Source organism: Fistularia commersonii, chromosome 3 (assembly GCF_037954325.1).
Source record: "Fistularia commersonii isolate RoL2024-O1a breed Wild chromosome 3, RoL_Fcom_v1.0, whole genome shotgun sequence".
NCBI classification, from domain to species: domain Eukaryota; kingdom Metazoa; phylum Chordata; class Actinopteri; order Syngnathiformes; family Fistulariidae; genus Fistularia; species Fistularia commersonii.
This window is the reverse complement of record NC_141286.1, coordinates 16,541,881-16,561,474: the sequence shown is the minus strand read 5'-3', so window position 1 is coordinate 16,561,474 and position 19,594 is coordinate 16,541,881. Positions and strand designations below refer to the sequence as shown.

The window sequence follows — 19,594 nt, the reverse complement described above, 5'->3', positions numbered from 1 at the left end:
ATCAAAAAAGCTGAGCTGTCCAATGCTAAATCTGTTGGCGCTGCATTCTCTGTCCACGCGTTAATATGTTCGTGTGTGTGTGAGTGTGTGTGTGTGTCTGTGTGCACATGTCTATAGAAGCATTTTCCCCCTGCTTGTTGTGTTTGTGTATTGGCATGCACACACCTATTTCAGTTGCATGTGTTTTTTGTGCATTGCATGTGGTCCCGGATGCTGTGTAACAGAACAGACAACATGAGCACGGTTTAGCATATCAATGGTGTCCAGGGCCCCAGGGACTGTTGCAGAACCACCCTTGAGTGTTCTAGTATGTGTCCACTCACCTCACTTTGCTGTATTTAAGGGGCTTTCTTTTGGCCTCGCAGAGCTGAAATGAACATCTTTACTAAGGTCCCAGGATTAGTCCAACAAACCAGGTATGTTGCCAGTGCTGCGCAGCACCATGTCGGGCCCCTGGGCAGACATAAGCGGGTGAGGAGGGGGCTGCTCTTGACAGCACCTCCTATAACAGTTTCCCCAAATCACCTGAAGAGTGATAATGGTTGAGAGGAGACACACAAACAAACCTTTTAAGATTCAGATTTTGCCAAAAAAAGAAGAAATTCTACAGCACGTCTTATCTCTTGTGGGTAGAAGTAAAAATATGAATACAACTGAATGAAATAATGAAACTCCAAACATTATTCAAATAATAATGCTAGCAGACAAAAGCTGCTGTTTTTTTTTTTGTTTTTTTGTTTTTCCTCAAAAAAGTGATGTCTTTGTGATCTATCTTTTCTCTCAATTGTGTCGAGATAAAATGACTCATTTTAAGTACCTTTATATCTACAGCAAGCTGGGGTCTGTGCTCCAACGTGCCTTCTACGGGTCCAGTGGAAGGGTGAGTCAAAGAGTTGTGTCTGAAGTTATTGTGTTACAGCAATTTATTAATATCTCCTGAAACTTGAGTATGGAAAGCATATTTAAGTCCAGCCTTGGTTCTTCTTTGTCCTCTTTGTGTGGAGTCAAAAGTGATGCTATCTCTCAGGAATTAACTTAAAATTGGAAGTGAAGAGAGTCGCACGGCTTAAAGAGTTATTGATTATTTGTTGTTGTCAAATTCTTCATCAAATGCTAATATTAACAGATTTTTTTTAATTAATCTTGTGGGTAGATGATTAATTTCTACTTGCAGCTATGTTAACACTGGCCAAAATTAGAACTTTAGAACTTCCCTTTCATATCTTATCCCCCTGTCATCTCTTGGATGTCTCGAATAAACCGGAATCATAGACATTTGAGTTTTGTATCTTAGAATATTATTCAAGCATTAATTTTTTTGAATTATCAAAAGCAAATTCATTCTCAAAATGTTTTGTAGATTTTTTGCTCCAATTTTTCCCCCAATTTCTGTGTTCTTCATGTATGTGTTTTTTATTGGTGTTTTTTTTTCAAGGTAATAAAAGCCTCCTTTCCTCTTTTTTTTTCCTCATTAGAGAAGTTAAGTATGCCTTACTGTTGTTTCTAATATATTTCTCTGAAATCTGGAATCAGGTGACCCTATTTGAACAGCGAAACTTCGCCGGCAGGCGGCTAGATCTGAGTTCTGACTGTGCCAGACTCAGTGACAAGAACTTCCCGGAGAGATGCAACTCTGTGCAGGTGGAGAGCGGAGCGTAAGTCCACACCCCCCTCTAAAGCAAGCAGGACATCACTACAGCCTTTTGAAAATAAATGAGTGAAGTTGAAGTTGAATTGGCTGCTAAGGAGAGTTAAACACCATTTAATCATAAACCGAGTTCCATTCAAAATAAGCAAAATCTTAAATCGTGTCTGATTCTTCCTTTTGTTCTCTGTTTTTCCAAAAGATGGATTGGTTTCGAGCACGAGAACTTTCGAGGTCGCCAATATCTATGGGACATGTCTGACAGGGGAGAGTACAACTGCTATGAAAAGTGGTGCGCTCAGGCAGACCATGTATCATCTGTCCGTGCAGTCAAACAGGTGAAACACCTTCATCAGCAATGCTGTTACATGCTTTAAAAAAAACAACAAAAAAAAACAAACAAGCATGCCAACACTGCAGTGTATCATACCAATGATATGGGCATCGTAATTTTTGCGTTAGCGCTCTTAATTTTACAAAGGATTGCGTACTTCTAGTCTTCCCACTTGTGAAAGGACATATGAAGATAAAATCCAGGGTTTGATTATATTCCATTTAGCACAAGGATCATTTCAAAGAAAAAGGAGCCAATTCTTTCCATGTAGATTGAAAAGTACTGGCAAACAGACTTAATAGTGCCCCCCAAAACAGATATGGCTGAAAACAAACATAAAGGGCAAAGCTATGTTGAAAGTATACTTGACTTAACTTGAGTATAGTAAAATGATACTGTTCACAGATGCAAATCACAAATTTGTTTTACACTATAAACGAGTACCAAAAAATACCATCAAAGTTAATATGACAACAACTACAGCAAGGATGTGCAGACATAACCAAAATCAAATTCAAAATAGACAACATAAAGCAATAAGTAATGAAGAAAATAATTCTATTCTTACTAAATAAAAGTTCATCTGCATGAAAATATTTGTGTCTTGAATGAACTACACAGGCCGTCAGGTCAGGGTGATTTCAGAGAGCGTCAACAAATGCTCAGATACCATTCTCACTTTCAAACTTCAAACCATAATTTGAGAATATCTTAATTTTTTCCTCAGTGGCAAATGAGGGCAAAGTCAGATATAGTCTTTTCAAAGCTCTCAAAGTTGATGCTGGGTTTTATAATTGACGAAAACAATGAAACCCCACTTCTTAGGGGAAGCTGACATGCAGATAAGGGTTGTTTCAGAAAGCCTGCCTTCAAACATTCAGTTAGAATACAAAAGTGGTTAAAATAATCTAATTCAAAAAAGGGATACAGATGTATTTCAGATGCAACCACAAGGACTGATGATCTGTTCAGTAAGGTAAATGTGTTGTGTTCACATGAAAGATAAAACATAAGACCTTAGGGAGGACCTTGTGAGACAGCATCACAGACACTACATTTAAAATCTAGACTCAACATTTGACATTTTATATTGAGTTTGAAGTTTCATATTGTGTGACTATTGTGATTTGACCTTGCAGGATCTGAGTGCAAAGACGATGAATGTTTTCTAAATGAATGTATGTATTGCTGTGATTTTCAGGACAACAACCCTGCCAAAGCTCAACTGTTTGAGCGAGCTGGTTTCTCTGGTAAAAAAATGGAGATCCAGGACGACATTCCAAACCTGATGAGCCGATACAGCCTCAACAGAGTAGCCTCCATCCGTGTGCTCGGAGGAGCGTAAGTGTCTGTGTCTGAATCTACAATACATAATCATCCACGTTTTGGGTATATTACCAGTTAAACATGTGGATACCGTTCATGTACGGCGGGAGCTAAAACCATTGAGCTGCAAAATATCCCCTAATTTCTACAATAACCTCAGTTAAGCACTTCTGAGTTTGTTTAAATGAGTTAATTGTACTTTACACCTCTGTTTGGTGTAAACTGCCCTACCTGGTTCGGGCCAGCAGTTCACTGGAACCCTGAAGGTTTATATTGAAGCCTGTTATTAAGATGTTAGCGATAGGTTATTTTGAGGCCTGAAGGCAGGGCCATTATGGATTGGACTTAAATGTCCATCATACCCCAGATGGATCGGAAAACGATGCGGCTTTTATGGAATATTGTATCCATGAAGGAAGCAATGTTTGGGGTAGGGGGCTCATGTCCAAATAATGTCCATATAGATCCCAGGACAAACAACTTAGTCAAAAACATTAACATGTTGTGCGTTGTTGGTCGACAGGGGTCCTATTGGACCCCCTGATTGGTCTGTGGCTGTCTAACCCCCCAAACTTTTTTTTTAACCAGAAACAACTTTGAGCTTTTCAGCAATCTGAGCGACGGTTGCTGTTCATCCCGTCTTAAACACAAACAACAAAGATTGCTTCTGCCTATGGCAATTGGTGGTTTACCTTCTATGGACCAGTTTTAATGAAAAATTGGCAACTGGAGACTGGGAACTTCCCAAAAGGGATGCAATTATTGAAAAGTTCTGCCCAAGCAATTCAGCCATGATTTTAAGTCAAAGTCTGGATTTTGTTAAAGAAGCAATTTACAAATTATTTATTCAGTTTGTCATTATTTATGAAACATGATACTAATAGAGTAAAAAAAATCACATGTCTCTATTAGAATAAAACTGTATCAAGTTCTCAATCTCCACTCAAGGAAATTATTCACTTCAAACTTGACTGTTACATTACTCAAAATAAAATGACAGTATAAGAATATCAGTTTACCTTTTTTAAATAACCACTGGCAGCAATAAAGTTATATCTGTAAAATTAATCTAGGTCACAATTTGTGATTATTCGTTTCAAAGAACAGACAACTCTGGAATTGAAATATGATATCAAGTGAACAAATTTGGTGATAACAAAACGTACAAATTAAGACATAAACTCGAGAAAACTTAAAAAAAGGACTTTTGTTGATGTACAAATTGAAATTTTACTTAAAATATAAAAGCTGATGCTTGACATGTCTATTAAAATATATGTTCATTAGGCTCGGTTTAGCCCTCTGTGTCAGCAGACTGAACAGGTGTGTGTGTGTGTGTGTGTGTGTGTGTGTGTGTGTGTGTGTATAGATGGGTGGTCTACCAGGAGCCAAACTACAGAGGTCCTCACTACATTCTGGAGAAGCGTGATTACAACAACTTTTCAGAGTGGGGAAGCCAAAACAACACAGTGGGCTCCATGAGAAGAGTCCGCTTCAACTAGCAGTCTATTCCACACCCCCGTCAGCAGAACATCACCCCTACCCCAAATGTCATTTCACAAAACCTGCCAGCTTTATACTCAAAAACTTATTTTGGTAATAAACTGTTAAAGGAATGCTGTGCTGTCCTTGTTTGTTTGAATATTTAAGTTACACGTACATGCAAACAGCAATAGAAATTTGTCCAATGCATGCATGCATGATGTCGTGGCGCACTGGTAATTCAATTTTTGCAGTAAATTCCAACATCCTGATCAATTGCTTGATATAGTTTGTGTACACATGAAATACTTAACCCGGGCAGTTTAATTAAGGTAGACGTTTAGACCAGCAGCAAAGATAAGTTACATCAGGTATGCAACAAATAAGTCAGGCAGTTGTTCCATGCAGTTACTTGTTGGTCCTCCCCTGCCTCTGGAAACATATTGGTGATCTATTGCAACAAAGTTCCATTGATGCCACATTATTACTGAAACTCTTGCCATACCTTACAAAAAATTTGAAACCATGGCGTTGTAATAAGTCCACAAACAGAATGACACGATTGCTCAATTAAACCCCAAATTTCAAAGCTGACCTTGATGCACCGGTTAAGTTAAGGTAAATCGTGAAGGGTCAAAGGCTTTGTAGAAGTGCAATAATAATCATGATGATTGTTTTTTTATTAGGTAATATGTAACTACAGCGAAAGTAAGAGGCAAAATGATGAACAGGAACTAGATTTTCCAAATTCGATACTGGCCACCCCATATGTCCAGGTGCTGATATTCACATTTCATGGAAATCAATGAAGTTACTGGTGCTGTGACTTAACCTCAATTTCAAGTCACATATATTAATTTATTTAGGCATGGATCCTTGTATGCATGTCGAAATAAATGTATAAATTAACCCTTAAAAGGTTCAATACATTTCTTTCCTCATGGTTCCTAACTCTGATTCTATGTACAGTTTTGTAAATTTCTATTTATTGATATTTTAATAGTGACTTAATAGCCTCTGGGCTAATCTCAAAGAATGTTTTCAGACCATCTTTTTTTGGTGTATCTGGTCCTTATCAGCAGGTTTTTTTGTTGTATGTTAAAAAAAAGCCATCAAGTCTCTCTCACACGCACACGCGCACACGCGCGCACGCGCACACGCGCACACACGCACACACACACACAGAGATAAAATTCAGGCCAAGCATTTAAGACTTTTTTTATCTACATTTTATTGTCATCAAATTCTGCAAAGGAAAATAAAGCAAGCTCCTGGACTTATTTCCATAAGAACATTTTGGAAATCATCCTAATACAGGGGTGGGCAAACTTTTTGGCTCAGGGGCCACATTGACTTTTAAAATTTGACAGACGGGCCATGTAAGCACAAGATACGACACATAAAAAAAAAATAAAATGCTGCTATTAAGGATCAATTTCACTCCTTTAATTTATGATTAAATGCAAATAAAGGGTTCGAAAGAGGCCTAATGGACGGCTGAATATTACACTTAAGTGAAACTTGATTGGGAGTAATTTTTGCCATGAGACCCCAAAAAGCAGAATCTAGATTTTCAAAGTATAACAGCTGCCCATTAGTTTGATGATACAGAAAAGACCAAAACCAGTAAGTTATTTGAAGTACATGCTTCTTTTCTAAAACATAAAAAAAAAATTAATATATCTTTAACTGTGTTCATTTAGCAGAACACAGTGAATGAACTTCCTAATACTATTTTAATCATCTGCAAGTCTTTTTTTAAATGAATCATTTTGAATTTAATGATTTTGGCAAGTACAAAGTTGAGACAAAAAGAGAGAGATTACTGGTGTTGCCATGTTTTTTTCAAATGGCAGAAGCAAAAGCATAGTGGATGTGGCTTTAACAGTGATGCAAAGAAACTTTCTTACAATCTCAGCCAGTTGGCTGCGAAATTTGAAGATAATCGCTGTATAACTTCTCCTGGGCCTCGAAGAGTTTGCGCAGCTTCTTGGATTGGCCCTTACTGATCTCCTTCCCCTCGGCATCATGTGTGGGGAAACCCTATTGACATCAACAAAGACAAGGACTCTTAGTCTCCTCTCTAGATCTGCAGAAAAAAACTAACTAAAATTAGAACTGTTCAACGTGAAATTTTCCATATCCTCTAATGATGTATACATTGGAGCAGGGGAAATTGATGGGGGGGTTGCGAAATGTTTTCTTCCTCCTGGGAGGGGTGTAACAGACAATAATTGAGTAGCACTGCATTAAGGTGATGCTTAAAATTTCCCCCTTTTTTTTTTACACTCCAACACATAGGATGAACAAGATCAGCTGGTTACCATTTCATCAAATTTGGAATATTTGTCCGTTTCTGAGAGGAACATTTCCGAAGGAGGGATCCTCATTTTTGTCAGTTTGGCCATCTAAAAAAAAACAGAAGCAGTGAGCCAATCAGTATGAATAAAACTGAGAAATTGATGATCAAAAAAGCATTTTGGCTACATCGTATTAGGGGTGCTGAGAAAAGACGGACCTCTTGTTCATCCTTCTTTCTAGCTGCCTCATCCTTCCTCCTTTTCTTCTCCTCCTCCATCTGTCATAAGAGACAAATCCCACATTTACTCTTGTGTCACTAATGACAAACTTAAGTTCAGTTCACATAAGGTGTGATTAAGGCTAAATTTCAAAACATACCATAAAATTAGGACAGTACACTGTGTGATCATTTTCTTATAAACATCAAAATAAATTTAAAACAATGGTACTCGATAAGGGTTTGTATCTTGGCCAGTCATATGTTTGGGTTTGCAGTGGACTGTGTTGTGTTTTCTTTTTTTTAATACTGATTAGGATCATTTTCTTTTCTTTCTTTCATTTTTTTTCTCTTACCATCTTGTTTTCATCTCTCTCCTTCATCAGCATTTCTCTGTCGATCAGTTTCACGACAGTTGGCAGCCCTGCAACACAAACACATCCTGTAACTTTAGACCCCTTGAGCATTTCTGTTACTGTTAAAAATGCCTTCTACACAGTAATGTGTATTAATTCCTTAAACTGGACAGATTGATGTAAAGTAGGAAGTTCTAGCAATCGCGCTCGGAAAACATCCCTGTTTCATAATTTTAAAATCACCTTCATGATCTTCAAGCCGGACACCCAGCTCAGGTAGAACGTCATCCCGAACACTGTCACAGAGGCGCAGCAGGTCCATGACTAGAAAGCATATTCAAAGATCAGTGACATCCCAAAGAGCCAATGTTATGCTGGGTTTTCATGATAACAGGAGGTCTGTTCATTCTATTCTTACTTTTATTGTCTTTGGCAATTTTCCTGACTCCCTCTCTGAAGTCGGACAACACTTGGAGGTACGGCATCACAGTGTTCTCCAGCTGAGCAAGACAGCAGCAGAGTAATCATCAAAGAAGCAGAAGATTAAAGAACAGTAAGTTGTGCCTAAATAGCTGGGGCCAGCTCGGAAATTCTATGTTAAAGATAATTTTGACATGGATGTAATAAGATGTACTTTTCCTCTGTTATTTAAAATTACAACAGCCAAAGACACTGACAAGTGTGTTCTTTACTCACGTCACTGTTCTGACTTTGCTTTCCAATGGGGAAGCCGATAGACTCTGACTCTTCAATGGCACCAAACATCTTGGCAACAAAAACATCATTTGAGTAGGTTGATAAGATAATTCAGGAGGCACAAGACCAATAGAAACAGTTACAATGACAAAAAGACAGGAGGCAGAGCCAGAGATTGCAGAGATGAAGATGCTATGGTTCTCTTTGGGAGTGACCAGGATGGATAGGATCAGGAATGAGTCTATCAGAGGTACAGCACTTGTTAGATGTTTCGGAGAGAAGGTCAGAGAAGCCAGACTGAGATGGTTTGATCATGTACAAAGGGGGGGATAGTGAATATATTGGTAGACGGATGCTGGAATTGGAGCTGCCAGGCAGGAGGTCTAGAGAAAGACCAAAGAGAAGATTTATGGACATAATGAGAGAGGATCTGAAGTTAGTTGGTGTGAGGGAGGAGGATACAGAGAATAGGGTTAAATGGAGAATCATGATTCGCTGTGGCGACCCCTGAAGGGAAAAGCCGAAAGGAGAAGAAGAGGCAAAAGTCTTTTCAAATGTGAAGGTGTGATATTGACAACCTGCTAGTTCACAATAAATTCCCAACGACCCTGTGCTCACCTTCAGCATATTAGTGAGATAGATGGTGATACTTTCCATCAGCATGCGGTTAGGAGCGATCTTTGCGGCCTTCTTGCGACCAATGTAGGAATTGGTCAGTGTCACCAGGTGCCTCATCTCCTCCATGGCTACACGAGTGTCCACATTGTCACATAGAGCTTTGTGGATCGCAAATTTCCTCTCGTAGAAACTGGAGAACATGGAACCCAGAGGTTTGAATAGCCTGAAGTTGAGCTTTTTGTTTAAACTAGTAGAGATTCAATACTTATTGAATGTATCATTCCAATTCACTTTAAGATTTTAAGATAATTATTAAGGTATGGAGTAACTGAGGATATACGCTTTCCTAGTTATCTACACATATTATTGTGTGGGATGTTTATTTGTTTTTTCAAAGTAAATCTGAAAGCAAAATTTTAGGATTGATTTTAGGTTTTATCTTTAAGTAGCCTTGTTCATGAAAAAAAAAAGTTAAATACAATTACAGTAAAAAAAAAAAAACGCATTCAACTGGTCTTAAACTTTTTACAATATAGGGAAAATTTGTTAGGTGGGGGAAATTTTTCACTGCTTTTGATTTCTTACCTGTTGTTCAGCTCCTCCTCAGAGGCCTCCCACTTCTCAAAGCGTCCGGTGATGTCAGTGGGAGCACGCAAAATGTGTCTGACGTTGAGGAAGAACTCCTGTAGAAAAGGAGAGCAAAATTAAAGAGGGAAAACAGACACTCTGGTCCATTTATCATATATTCACTCACATTCATGAACTTCTCATACTGGACAGCTGTCTCCATTGTGTTGGGAGAGTAATCCAAGGTGTCCTTCCAGGAATGCATCAGGAAAGCAAGACGAAGCTGGCGAGCTATCGAAGGAGGGAACAAAATTTGTTGATTTTGCTTTTCTCTTAAATGAGTTCATCTTAATCTCTTTCTCTAATGTTTTCATTAAATAACCACAATGAGAAGGACATCTTGTAAAAACTAGTGCTGACAGGCTGTCTTGGCTTCAAAATGCAAAATGGTCAAGTTTTTCCCAATCAGCTGTAAGTCAAACACAAAATGAATATTAATCCCAGTTTAAGTTTCAGACCCACTGGCCAGTAACTAATTCATAACCGTTGATGATGAATCAGGATCTGAGATCTATTTCAAACATGATTTTCCCTGCTAAAATATTCAGCATGCATATTTGATAATGGTCAAATGGGAGGGAAATAAAAATATTTTGTGTGTGGGGTGGTGGGGTTGGGGCACGGGTGGTGGTGATGTGGAGAAGTGGTTGAGGAAATAAAGGGGAAAAAAAATACCCTTTAAGTATAGCGAACATAAAAGGTCAATGGTGTTTCCACGTCTGCTTTTCAAATGCTATTTAGATTTTACATGAAAAAATAGTACTTCTGTTCAGATCAAGTCTGAAACAGTTCAAGGTCACGGTTCAAAATGTATTGTCAGTTGGGTTCTATTTCTTTTCATAGACATTCATATGAAATGGCAAATAAAATGAGCTCCGTAGGCAGTTGAATAAGAATGGCATCAAACAATGAAACAAAAATCACCAGAGTTTTTCATCAGGGCTTCCTTGATGGTGATGAAATTCTTCAGTGATTTGGACATTTTGCAGCCTGCAATTGTCAGGTGTCCAGCATGCAGGAAGTAACGGACCCAGTGATCATTCTCAAAGCAAGCCTGGGAAGGAAAGAAGCAGACTGTCTCATTTCCCTCCTTTTCTGGGGCAGTTCCATCTTATCACTGTGGATACTGGTCTTGTGCTTCCTGGTTTGGCGATGCACATGTTCAATCTTACTCACAGTCATCCATTTACAATTTTAAAAATGTCACCTTTGTAAAATAATCATCAGATTTCATAGTATAAAATGTATTTCATGACATTCATTTTACAAGCTCATAGAAGAAGAGTTTTATCACCCTCTGAAAGAGACTACCCCAAAGTTAGTGGTTACTGTGTGTGGGATTTATAATACTGTTTTTAAGAATTGCTTTAAAACAGAATTTCTCTCAACAGTTAACAGTGAATGCTGTCTTTTTGGTACCTCAGACTGCGCCAACTCATTGTCATGATGGGGGAAGCGAAGATCGTAACCCCCGCCGTGGATATCCATGGACTCTCCCAAGATAGAGCCCGCCATAGCAGAGCATTCAATGTGCCAGCCGGGTCTTCCCTGTTCCGGAAAAATGAATGCAGCCAATTATTTATCAAATCACAATTTGAATTTAGTCTGTTTTGACATTCCTTGTCTACATGTCTTGATGATTACAGTAGATGCCTCAGAGACAACAGACTGCAGAATGAACTCTCACCTTTCCCCATGGAGAGTCCCATGAAGGCTCTCCAGGCTTAGAGAGCTTCCACAGGGCAAAGTCATTGGGGGATTTTTTCTCAATTAAAGTATCAGCAGAGACGCTCAGGTCACCTGCAGATACAAGATTAAAAAAAAAGAAGGATATAAAATATATTTAAAACTTTTCAATTATATAGATTCCCATTATACAGCAGCGCGCGCGCACGCACGCATGCACACACTACCTTCTCCCTCCTGCAAAGCCTGCAGATCCCCGTATGCCTCTGGCACCAGTTTTGCATAGCAGTGGTGTTCGCTGTTATCAAACTTGGAGGTGTCAAAATAAACAGATCCGTTGGAGACGTAACTGAAAATATATGAAAAACATAACTATCACACACCCCTGGTGATACTGGGAATAATGCGCATAAGAAAAAGAGTGTAAGATCTGGCTTACCCATAACCGTTAGCGAGAATCTTCAGCACAAACTCCACAATCTCTGGAACGTATTCGCTGACTCGAGTGAGGACATCAGCAGGGAGAATCTGTGGACACATAAGATGGAAGCCTTTCACCCAATTGTTTCAAATGGAATTGGGGGAACAAAGTATTTTGGCGATTTTCATATTTTTTCCCCCCTTGGGTAGTCAGACACTTTTGTTTTCTGTGGTTTTTGTGCCACAGGGGCTCAAGCTGTTAATGTTGGGCCTAACATTAATGTATACCTCCCTATGGCTCTTGTTACTCAAATGGAGAAAATCTCTGGAGACCTGCTCCAAATTTTTACTGAAAACAGTCCTGACAGGTCAGTCTGGTATGAAAGGGACTTAAGGTCTGTGGGTTTGGACTGATAAGTTCAATCATCTCACATTTTTCAACGCAGTGTATGTTGTACTGCAGGTGAGTGAGACTCTCAAACATGTGACTTGCACTTTAATCCACCTACGTTCAATGCCTCCATGTCTTTATGGTACTCCCCCTCCCAGTACTTAGGAAGAGTGAAGAAGATAGAGTTCTCTTTAACTCCACTTCCAAACTGCTTGTCCAGCCAGTCAGAAAGCATGTCCTTGGAAGTCTCAAACAGTGCCTTTAAAAAAAAGAAAAAGATAAAAAACACTCAAAGGTTGGGAATCTGTGAATTTTAATACATGTGTAAACTTACATTGTTTATTTTTGCCAATGAAACTTGAACTGCTATATTAAATGACTGATTATATGGCTATGTTAACCAGGAACCTTTTTGAAGATAAAAGAGTATTCCCTTAGTTTACGTCACACTTTAATACAATGTTTTTATTCTACAGCTGCTGTTTGTAAGAGTATTAATCACACATATAGAGAGTGATTTTTTTGCTAAAATAACCAATAGTGTTGTGGTAGGAGCAGCTCATTCATTTACCTTACATATACTTAACAATACCATATTAATTTACTCCGAGCACACATGACCTAAAGAGAGTTATTAAAACAGCACAGAATTACATTTTACATAAAAAAAAAGTTATTATTCAGAACTGGATCTCGCACCCTGGACTTTATAGATGCACTATGAAAAATATTGTCCTTGTAAAACTCATCACCATCTAACACATCAAACAGACATTTTGCAGCTCTTAATTGATTCACAGTTACTGATGTGAAAAGTGGAGGGCTTTTCTTTCCTTTTGAAAAGGGAATGGGAGCAGGTGGCCCTACCTTGGCAAGAGGCTTCACAACATCATCTCCTGCTTTGCTCTGCAAAGCTTCCTGCAGGGGTTTCAGGGCAGCTTTGATGGCTGCATCCAACTTTTCCAACATTTGCTTCTTGTCCGGGTCTGTGTTTGAGGCCATTTTGGCGTGAAACGGCTACAAATCACACAGTTGATATTTTGTGAGGGTTGATTCAAATCAGATCTCACATTTAAATTAAACATCAATCACAACCTTTATACAGGCTTCGTAAATTTTCTTAATCAACGGACATGTTTTGATCACAGAGTCCAAGTCAAAGAGCTGATATAATGATTTTTTATGAACAAGTATTAAATCAATGATGCCCCCAGAATCAAAGGTTTATGTATTTGGACTCACCACTTGGGCACTCAGGACATCCTGCAGTATCTTGGTCGCCTGTGGCTGCTTCACAATGTATTGATCAAGAAGGTAATTATGCCGGGCCCTTTTGATAATCTAAAAAAGGATAGCAGGGGGAAAAAAAAAAATGAAAAAACAATCATACACCGATAGCTTGTTACTGAAGGTTAAAACTCAGAACTATGTCACCTTGGTAAATGAAATAATAAATAAATAAGTTTGATATATGGCCACTTGGGGGCACCGAAAAGAACTACAAAAAACAGACCATCATGACTTTCAGTGTTCTTTAATTTTTTGTGGTTGCATAATTATAACAAAACAGATAAAAATTAAACACTAAATTATCCGATTATGGACACTGAAAAAAATCATTGATAAAAATGGCTTAGCTTTCTGTTCTCTAACCAGAATTTGTTCAGTTGTTTCAAAAAGGTCAACAAAAGAAGTGGAAAAAGCATTCCCGAAAATCTCAGTCTTTCTGCAGGAAAGGAAAAACTACTTTTTTCAAAAAATTACGGGAGATTCGGCAATAGATTATACGTACTTTGTCATCGATATCTGTGATGTTCATGCAGTACAGCAAGTCATACTTGAAGTAGTCCTTCATGACTCTTCGCAAAATGTCAAAGGAGATGTATGACCTGGACAAATACACAGATCACGGTGAAGCTTTAGAGTCAAGCTTACGAAAGGCTGTGCCACTGGCTGTATTGTATTGAGCTGTATTTACCTGGCGTGCCCCATGTGTGAGGCATCATACACAGTGGGCCCACAGCAGTACCAGGTTACCTTGTTGCCTTTCTGGGGAACAAACAGCTCCTGAAACAGAAAAATTACTTGATCTCAATGCTGGGCATCTATGAGGGCATCTATGTTTTCTTAATTGAACTCTGATGAAATATGTTTTCCTGTCCATCTAACCTGGACCTTAAGCTCAAAATGTTCCGTATGAAGTTGATGATTTTGTATCTAATGACCTACAAGAACATCTACAACAACCTACAATGACAGGAAAAAGAGCAGAAGAGATTAACAGTATTTTTGGTTCATACTTGTATGCATAGTGTAGGTATTTGGTGTACCATAAAAAGTGTCATAAATAAATCTTATATGCAGTCAAACATCTTTATATATTACAGTATGTTGTAGAAAGTAAACATGAAAAAACAAACTAAAAATGTTAATTCAATGTTTTTGATTCTAGAACAGGAAACTCTATCCCAGTTGTTTACTTTTGATTTTGTTTTCCTGGTACGCCTCTTATTTGTGTAGCATGTGATGATGGCTGTTTTGACGCTATGTTAGTGATAAGATGTTCCCTCTTATTTATGTTCCATGTTATGACCATATTGACTAATGGGCGGGGCAAGATCTGCAAAGTGATTCTCTTCATACTTTCTCAATTACTGTCCATTTTAATATATGAGTCGATAAGGCACCAATATCACAAGAAAAGTCATTTTTCATTCATTCAATATAATAAATATTCCACATCCTTAAGTCTCTAAACCCAAAAGTAAAGTATCATAATAGTGTCAAAATTCTCTTAGGTCATCTTAGGTCAACACCCACAAAGGATCCCTGTTATATTACCTTAAATACATGGTTAGAAGGGAGTAGTTTCATTTATGTACAAAAACGTCCTTTTTTAAAAAAAAAATTCAATAAAAGACTATTTAAAACAGTTATGGGAAAACTTCAGTTGCAGGATATAATTGCACTCAAAAAGACAATTAGTGACTCATAATGACTAAGAATGGTAACATACAAGTAAAATGCATATTAAACAAGGAAGGATTCCAAGTTATTTTGATAATTAAACAATTGTCTTACCTTAGATCTTGTCAGACTATTGTAGAGCCGTAGTTTGGGAACATTCTCTCCTGTTGGGGGGAGCCAGGTGGGCTGCACCCGCTTACCCTTTGCTGGAATAGAGGGGGGTGGGGGGCAAAAAAACAAAACAAAAAACAAAAACAAAGAAAACATGAGAGAAGGTTAACATGTCAGTCTTACGATTCATTCTATGCCACTATTAGTGATGACGATCTCTTCTGACGATCTATTCAAAGTCACGCTGTGAAGGAATGTTTTAAAGAGACAAACTGGATTTCTGACTGTAAACTATCTTAATTTAGGGCCAGCGGGAAAACTTTTCGGTAGAATTCCACATGAAGAGGCTGTGAATTGATCACAAGTAAAAATACATGAAGATGTTTTGGTCCACATGTCAGAAAGTAAAATGGGTTACTACATCCTATGAAACTACGGAGATAAAGCAGGGGAATAGAAATTCACACCAAAGCAAGCTATTAATATAATTCTGCTTTTCCATTTTATGGATGTGCATTTCAAAAATGTTAATACTTGAATGTAATGTATTAAAATAAGTTGCGTTATATTTATCAAATATATATTTTTACACAATTTTTCCACCTTTCTATTTATGCTATTTTTGCCAGTAAATAAATAAATAAATAAAATGTAGATGAAGACTATCATCGAGGTGACATTGATATTTATTGAAATTTCTAAATATCCACCATTTACTTACATAATTTCAGTACAGCTAAAGAACAGGTTTGGTTTTTATTATTTGCCATTATTTGTATCATCACTTTCTCACGTTAATTAATCACGGTTATTAGGATTATGGTATAATACCTTAGGTATATGATTATCATTAGACACACAAAGCACAAAGTCAGAAAAAATTGGCAGAAAGTTTTTGTGAAAGTGGCAAGACATTAGAAAGTTTGCAAGAAAATTGCCAGAAAAGATATTCGAGATGTTTTTTTTTTTTAAGCTGTGTTGTTGAAACCGTGGTTCATTTCATTGTTGATAAATACAGGCTTACATTTTGATGCATATAAATAAAGTCTGGCTCTGGACATCCAAAGATATATTTTTTCCCCCTACCCCACACTGCCCAACTGTAGTATGATGGCCAGCCGGGTACGAACACTATCTATATTCACAACTGCTTTGTGGAGGTTTTTCCATAAGGCAACTAGAAGATCAACTTTTGAACTCATGAGGAGTAAATGGACAAACGACTTTCAGGGAAAAAGAAAACAGCTGAATCTGGTCCTTTGGCCAGAGAGGGTTGAACAGCTTAGCGTGGCCACAAATAAAACAGGTTGAAGATAGCGCCTGTCTGTGTCAAAGACTAAACACATGCAAACAACTTGGATGGGAACTGCGCAACTTGAAGATTTTTTCAACACAGGCAGCACAAGTTGGTGGGATATTGCCTGGTTTATTGAAATCAGCATGTTTCTTTGTACTCTCCTTACTTGAAAACAATTTTCAACATTTTTTTTTTTTTATCTTTTTCAAATCTTTGTGTTTGACTATCAGTATCTGACTGACTGACTGACTGAGAGAGAGAGAGTGTGTGTGTGTGTGTGTGTGTGTGTGTGTGCTCGGAGGGGTCAGGGAAGAGTGGCTGGGAGTTTTTTTCTGGCTTCTGGGATTCAACTCCCAGGCTGGCAAAACTATTACCAAGACTCTGGCATGTCCAGCCTGTTGATGTCTTCAGCCATCTACTCACTGCTGCCATTTCGGCTCAGGTCCTGCTGCAGGGCTGCTATGTGTCTGTACCAGCGCCGAGCATGGACATGTTGTGGATCAGGGGGCTTGCGGAGCAGCTTAAAGGCTTTCTGGTCAGCCTGAGAGGGGCTGTACCCAGCCAGGTAGCTGCGTGAGGTTAGGTAGACATTCAGGGCCGCTTCCAGCGCGGCCTCATCACTTATCTGTAGCAAGAAGCCATACTCAAAGGCTGCGAAAACAAGAGGGCAAACGTTCGCAAGTAATTATAGATGAGGCTGCAAACAGCACAATTTTACCTCAATGAATTAACCCCAATGGTTACGCCGCATAGAATCTGGGGACAATGGAAAACTAATTAATCTGATGACATCCAGGGGCCAGGCTATTTTTATGTTTTATTGTATATCTCATCATCATATAATCATATTTAGTACTAAAAATGGCATGTCATGTCATTGAAGCAATGCCAGCATAATGAGGTGTGATCGTCCTATTACGTCCTATTCTTCAGATCACTGGTACCTCTCTGATTTTCAAAGCTAATTAGTTGATATTTATGCACCTTTCTGATATTTTTTGCATATGTTATGTAATTCATATTTAGGTACTAGAATATAAGAAAACATTTATGAATAAGCAAACAAAGCTGTAAAAGAAAAAGGAAAAATATTGACTGACAAACATCAGCAGAAGCAGATTGCAAGACAGTTAGCAGAAAACTATCAGGATAACTGGAAACTAAACATTTCTCAAGTTATTGCAAGGTCAGATAGGGGATGCAGGGTCAGGTTTCTTTTTTTTTTTTAAATTTTAACATCTTTATTAATACCTTGAGGGAAGTGAGAAGTCAAATCTTTGGATTTGACCGATCATGTTTGAACCATGAGCAGTGAGCTGCCACTGAGTGTCATCCGTGTGGCATTAAGGATTGTTAGGGCTCAGCATCTTGCTCAGCAAGACAAACTAGGAGGAACTCAGGAATCTAACCAGGAACTTTCGGTTTCAAAATTACCTCTTTTAACCACATGAGCCAGCCTGTCCCCTAAAAATACCATGAGTTCACATGAGCTCAAAGCCATCCTTTACAAACCCTTTTACATGTCTTTCACTAAAATGAGCCCCCGAGTTGTTCCTCATTATACTGGGGACAAACTCTGGTTTTATTGCATGACAAATGAAATCAGATAAGATGTACTTCAATGATCCAATGGTGGTAAATAGTTTTTTTAAGAATACAACAAATGTTGGATTCTTAATAGATAAGTAGATAAAAGTTTATTTTTATTATTCTTAATGGACTCCTGAATGATGCACAGTCATAGGTCTTGTCTTCTCATATTGCCCACCCCTAATCTATAAGAACCAAGACCTAAAATAACAAATACCTAGTCAATCAAAGAGAAACAGATAAAGCCAGAAAAAAATGATGAAATTTTGACATCAAGATATTGTTTCCACCCATATAGTAAGAATGAAACTTAGTGTCAAACTGAAACCACACAACTGGCAGACACACACGGTCTTAGGCACAGTCAGAATGAAACTGAAAGTTTGAGACTTTGCTACTGTCATGTTGGTCTCCATTTACTATGATATATACATATACATACATATTCATAGTCTATTAAAGATTTTTTTTCATCATAAGTTATTGATAAAGAATGTGAAATTTTAAATTGTTTGGAAAGTCAGAAAGAATGCAAAATTTTGACTATATATACATACACACACACACACACACACACATATGTATATATACATAACTAAAAATAATATATAAATAACTAAAATAAAGAAACATGTGAAGAATCGTGCAAATCAATACAGACAAAAGATATGGTTTGAAAAACACTCGATGACTAAATGAGTATCCTAGGAGAGGTAGCATGATGCAAGGAAGCAGGAAGTCCCCTCCAATGAGACATTTTATGTGTCAAAACGAAACTGAACTGGTTAGCGTTGACAGTTCATGAAAGATAAACATTTTTTATTTAGATTTATATATATATATATTAGATATTAAAATACAATTCAGTTATACAGTCTCCAGAAACATGCAGTTAAAGTGATGCGAGGGAATAAATACATCATCTGTGCAGAGGAAAAGTGCCGCATTTCAAGATGGAAAAACTGTAACTTAAGCAGATAGGAATTAGTTACTTTCATGATAACGCAGAACGATTGGCACATTGGTGATTAACAAATATCGACTTTGTTCAATACATACCAAACTACTAAAACCAAAAACCAAATGCTACACGTACAATTACAAATGCAATCTACATCACAACGGAAGTGAGATGTTGTTTTTTTGTTTTTCATTTGTTGGACTCAATAGGGGGTCCTTTTAAATGAAGCATTTCTAAATATATTATTTTGGATTATTCTTTTATGCAAAGAGTTTAGCTGAGACATTATGGGGAAAAAAATCTCTTCAAATATTACAATCTTTAAAAGAGCGTTAAGCGTGGTACTTCCAGTCAAACATGTGAAATCCCTAGCTTTTAACAGAGCTAAGTGAGCTAGTGTCAGCTTTATGGCAAAGCCACCTTGTCAAAATAGGAAACCGAGAGTACAGGTGGTGCAAAATCTAAATTACAGACTGTACCTTGATCTCCTGGAGTCGACATGTTGGCAGAATCGAGTTGTTGAGCGCTGATGCAACAATAATGTGCGCAGAAAGGACGCGGTATATATA

General features: G+C 37.8%; 2 protein-coding genes across 5 annotated transcripts; one reads left to right on the top strand and one right to left on the bottom strand.

Moving 5' to 3' along the window:
• Window positions 1-323: 323 nt before the first annotated feature.
• On the top strand, window positions 324-4,921 carry crybgx (crystallin beta gamma X). The gene is made up of 6 exons (XM_086139599.1): window positions 324-416; window positions 832-880; window positions 1,534-1,655; window positions 1,848-1,983; window positions 3,181-3,320; window positions 4,675-4,921. The coding sequence occupies exons 1-6, from the start codon at window positions 373-375 to the stop codon at window positions 4,805-4,807; spliced, it is 624 nt and encodes a 207-aa protein (XP_085995725.1). The 5' UTR covers window positions 324-372; the 3' UTR covers window positions 4,808-4,921.
• A 1,077-nt stretch (window positions 4,922-5,998) lies between these two features.
• On the bottom strand, window positions 5,999-19,593 carry cars1 (cysteinyl-tRNA synthetase 1). 4 transcript variants are annotated; one of them, XM_086143842.1, is made up of 23 exons: window positions 19,505-19,593; window positions 16,898-17,125; window positions 15,181-15,272; window positions 14,078-14,166; window positions 13,892-13,988; window positions 13,342-13,440; window positions 12,967-13,116; window positions 12,218-12,358; window positions 11,728-11,816; window positions 11,516-11,637; window positions 11,290-11,402; window positions 11,022-11,150; window positions 10,527-10,656; window positions 9,730-9,833; window positions 9,561-9,658; window positions 8,976-9,165; window positions 8,358-8,426; window positions 8,080-8,161; window positions 7,905-7,985; window positions 7,662-7,729; window positions 7,306-7,365; window positions 7,112-7,195; window positions 5,999-6,830 (listed from the first exon to the last, which is right to left on the bottom strand). In XM_086143842.1, the coding sequence occupies exons 1-23, from the start codon at window positions 19,524-19,526 to the stop codon at window positions 6,702-6,704; spliced, it is 2,466 nt and encodes an 821-aa protein (XP_085999968.1). In that variant the 5' UTR covers window positions 19,527-19,593; the 3' UTR covers window positions 5,999-6,701. The 4 variants fall into 4 exon arrangements, with proteins under 4 accessions (XP_085999968.1, XP_085999970.1, XP_085999969.1 ...); XM_086143844.1 differs by lacking the exon at window positions 16,898-17,125 and having other exon boundaries at window positions 19,505-19,574; XM_086143843.1 differs by lacking the exons at window positions 7,112-7,195; window positions 7,306-7,365.
• Window position 19,594: the final 1 nt, after the last annotated feature.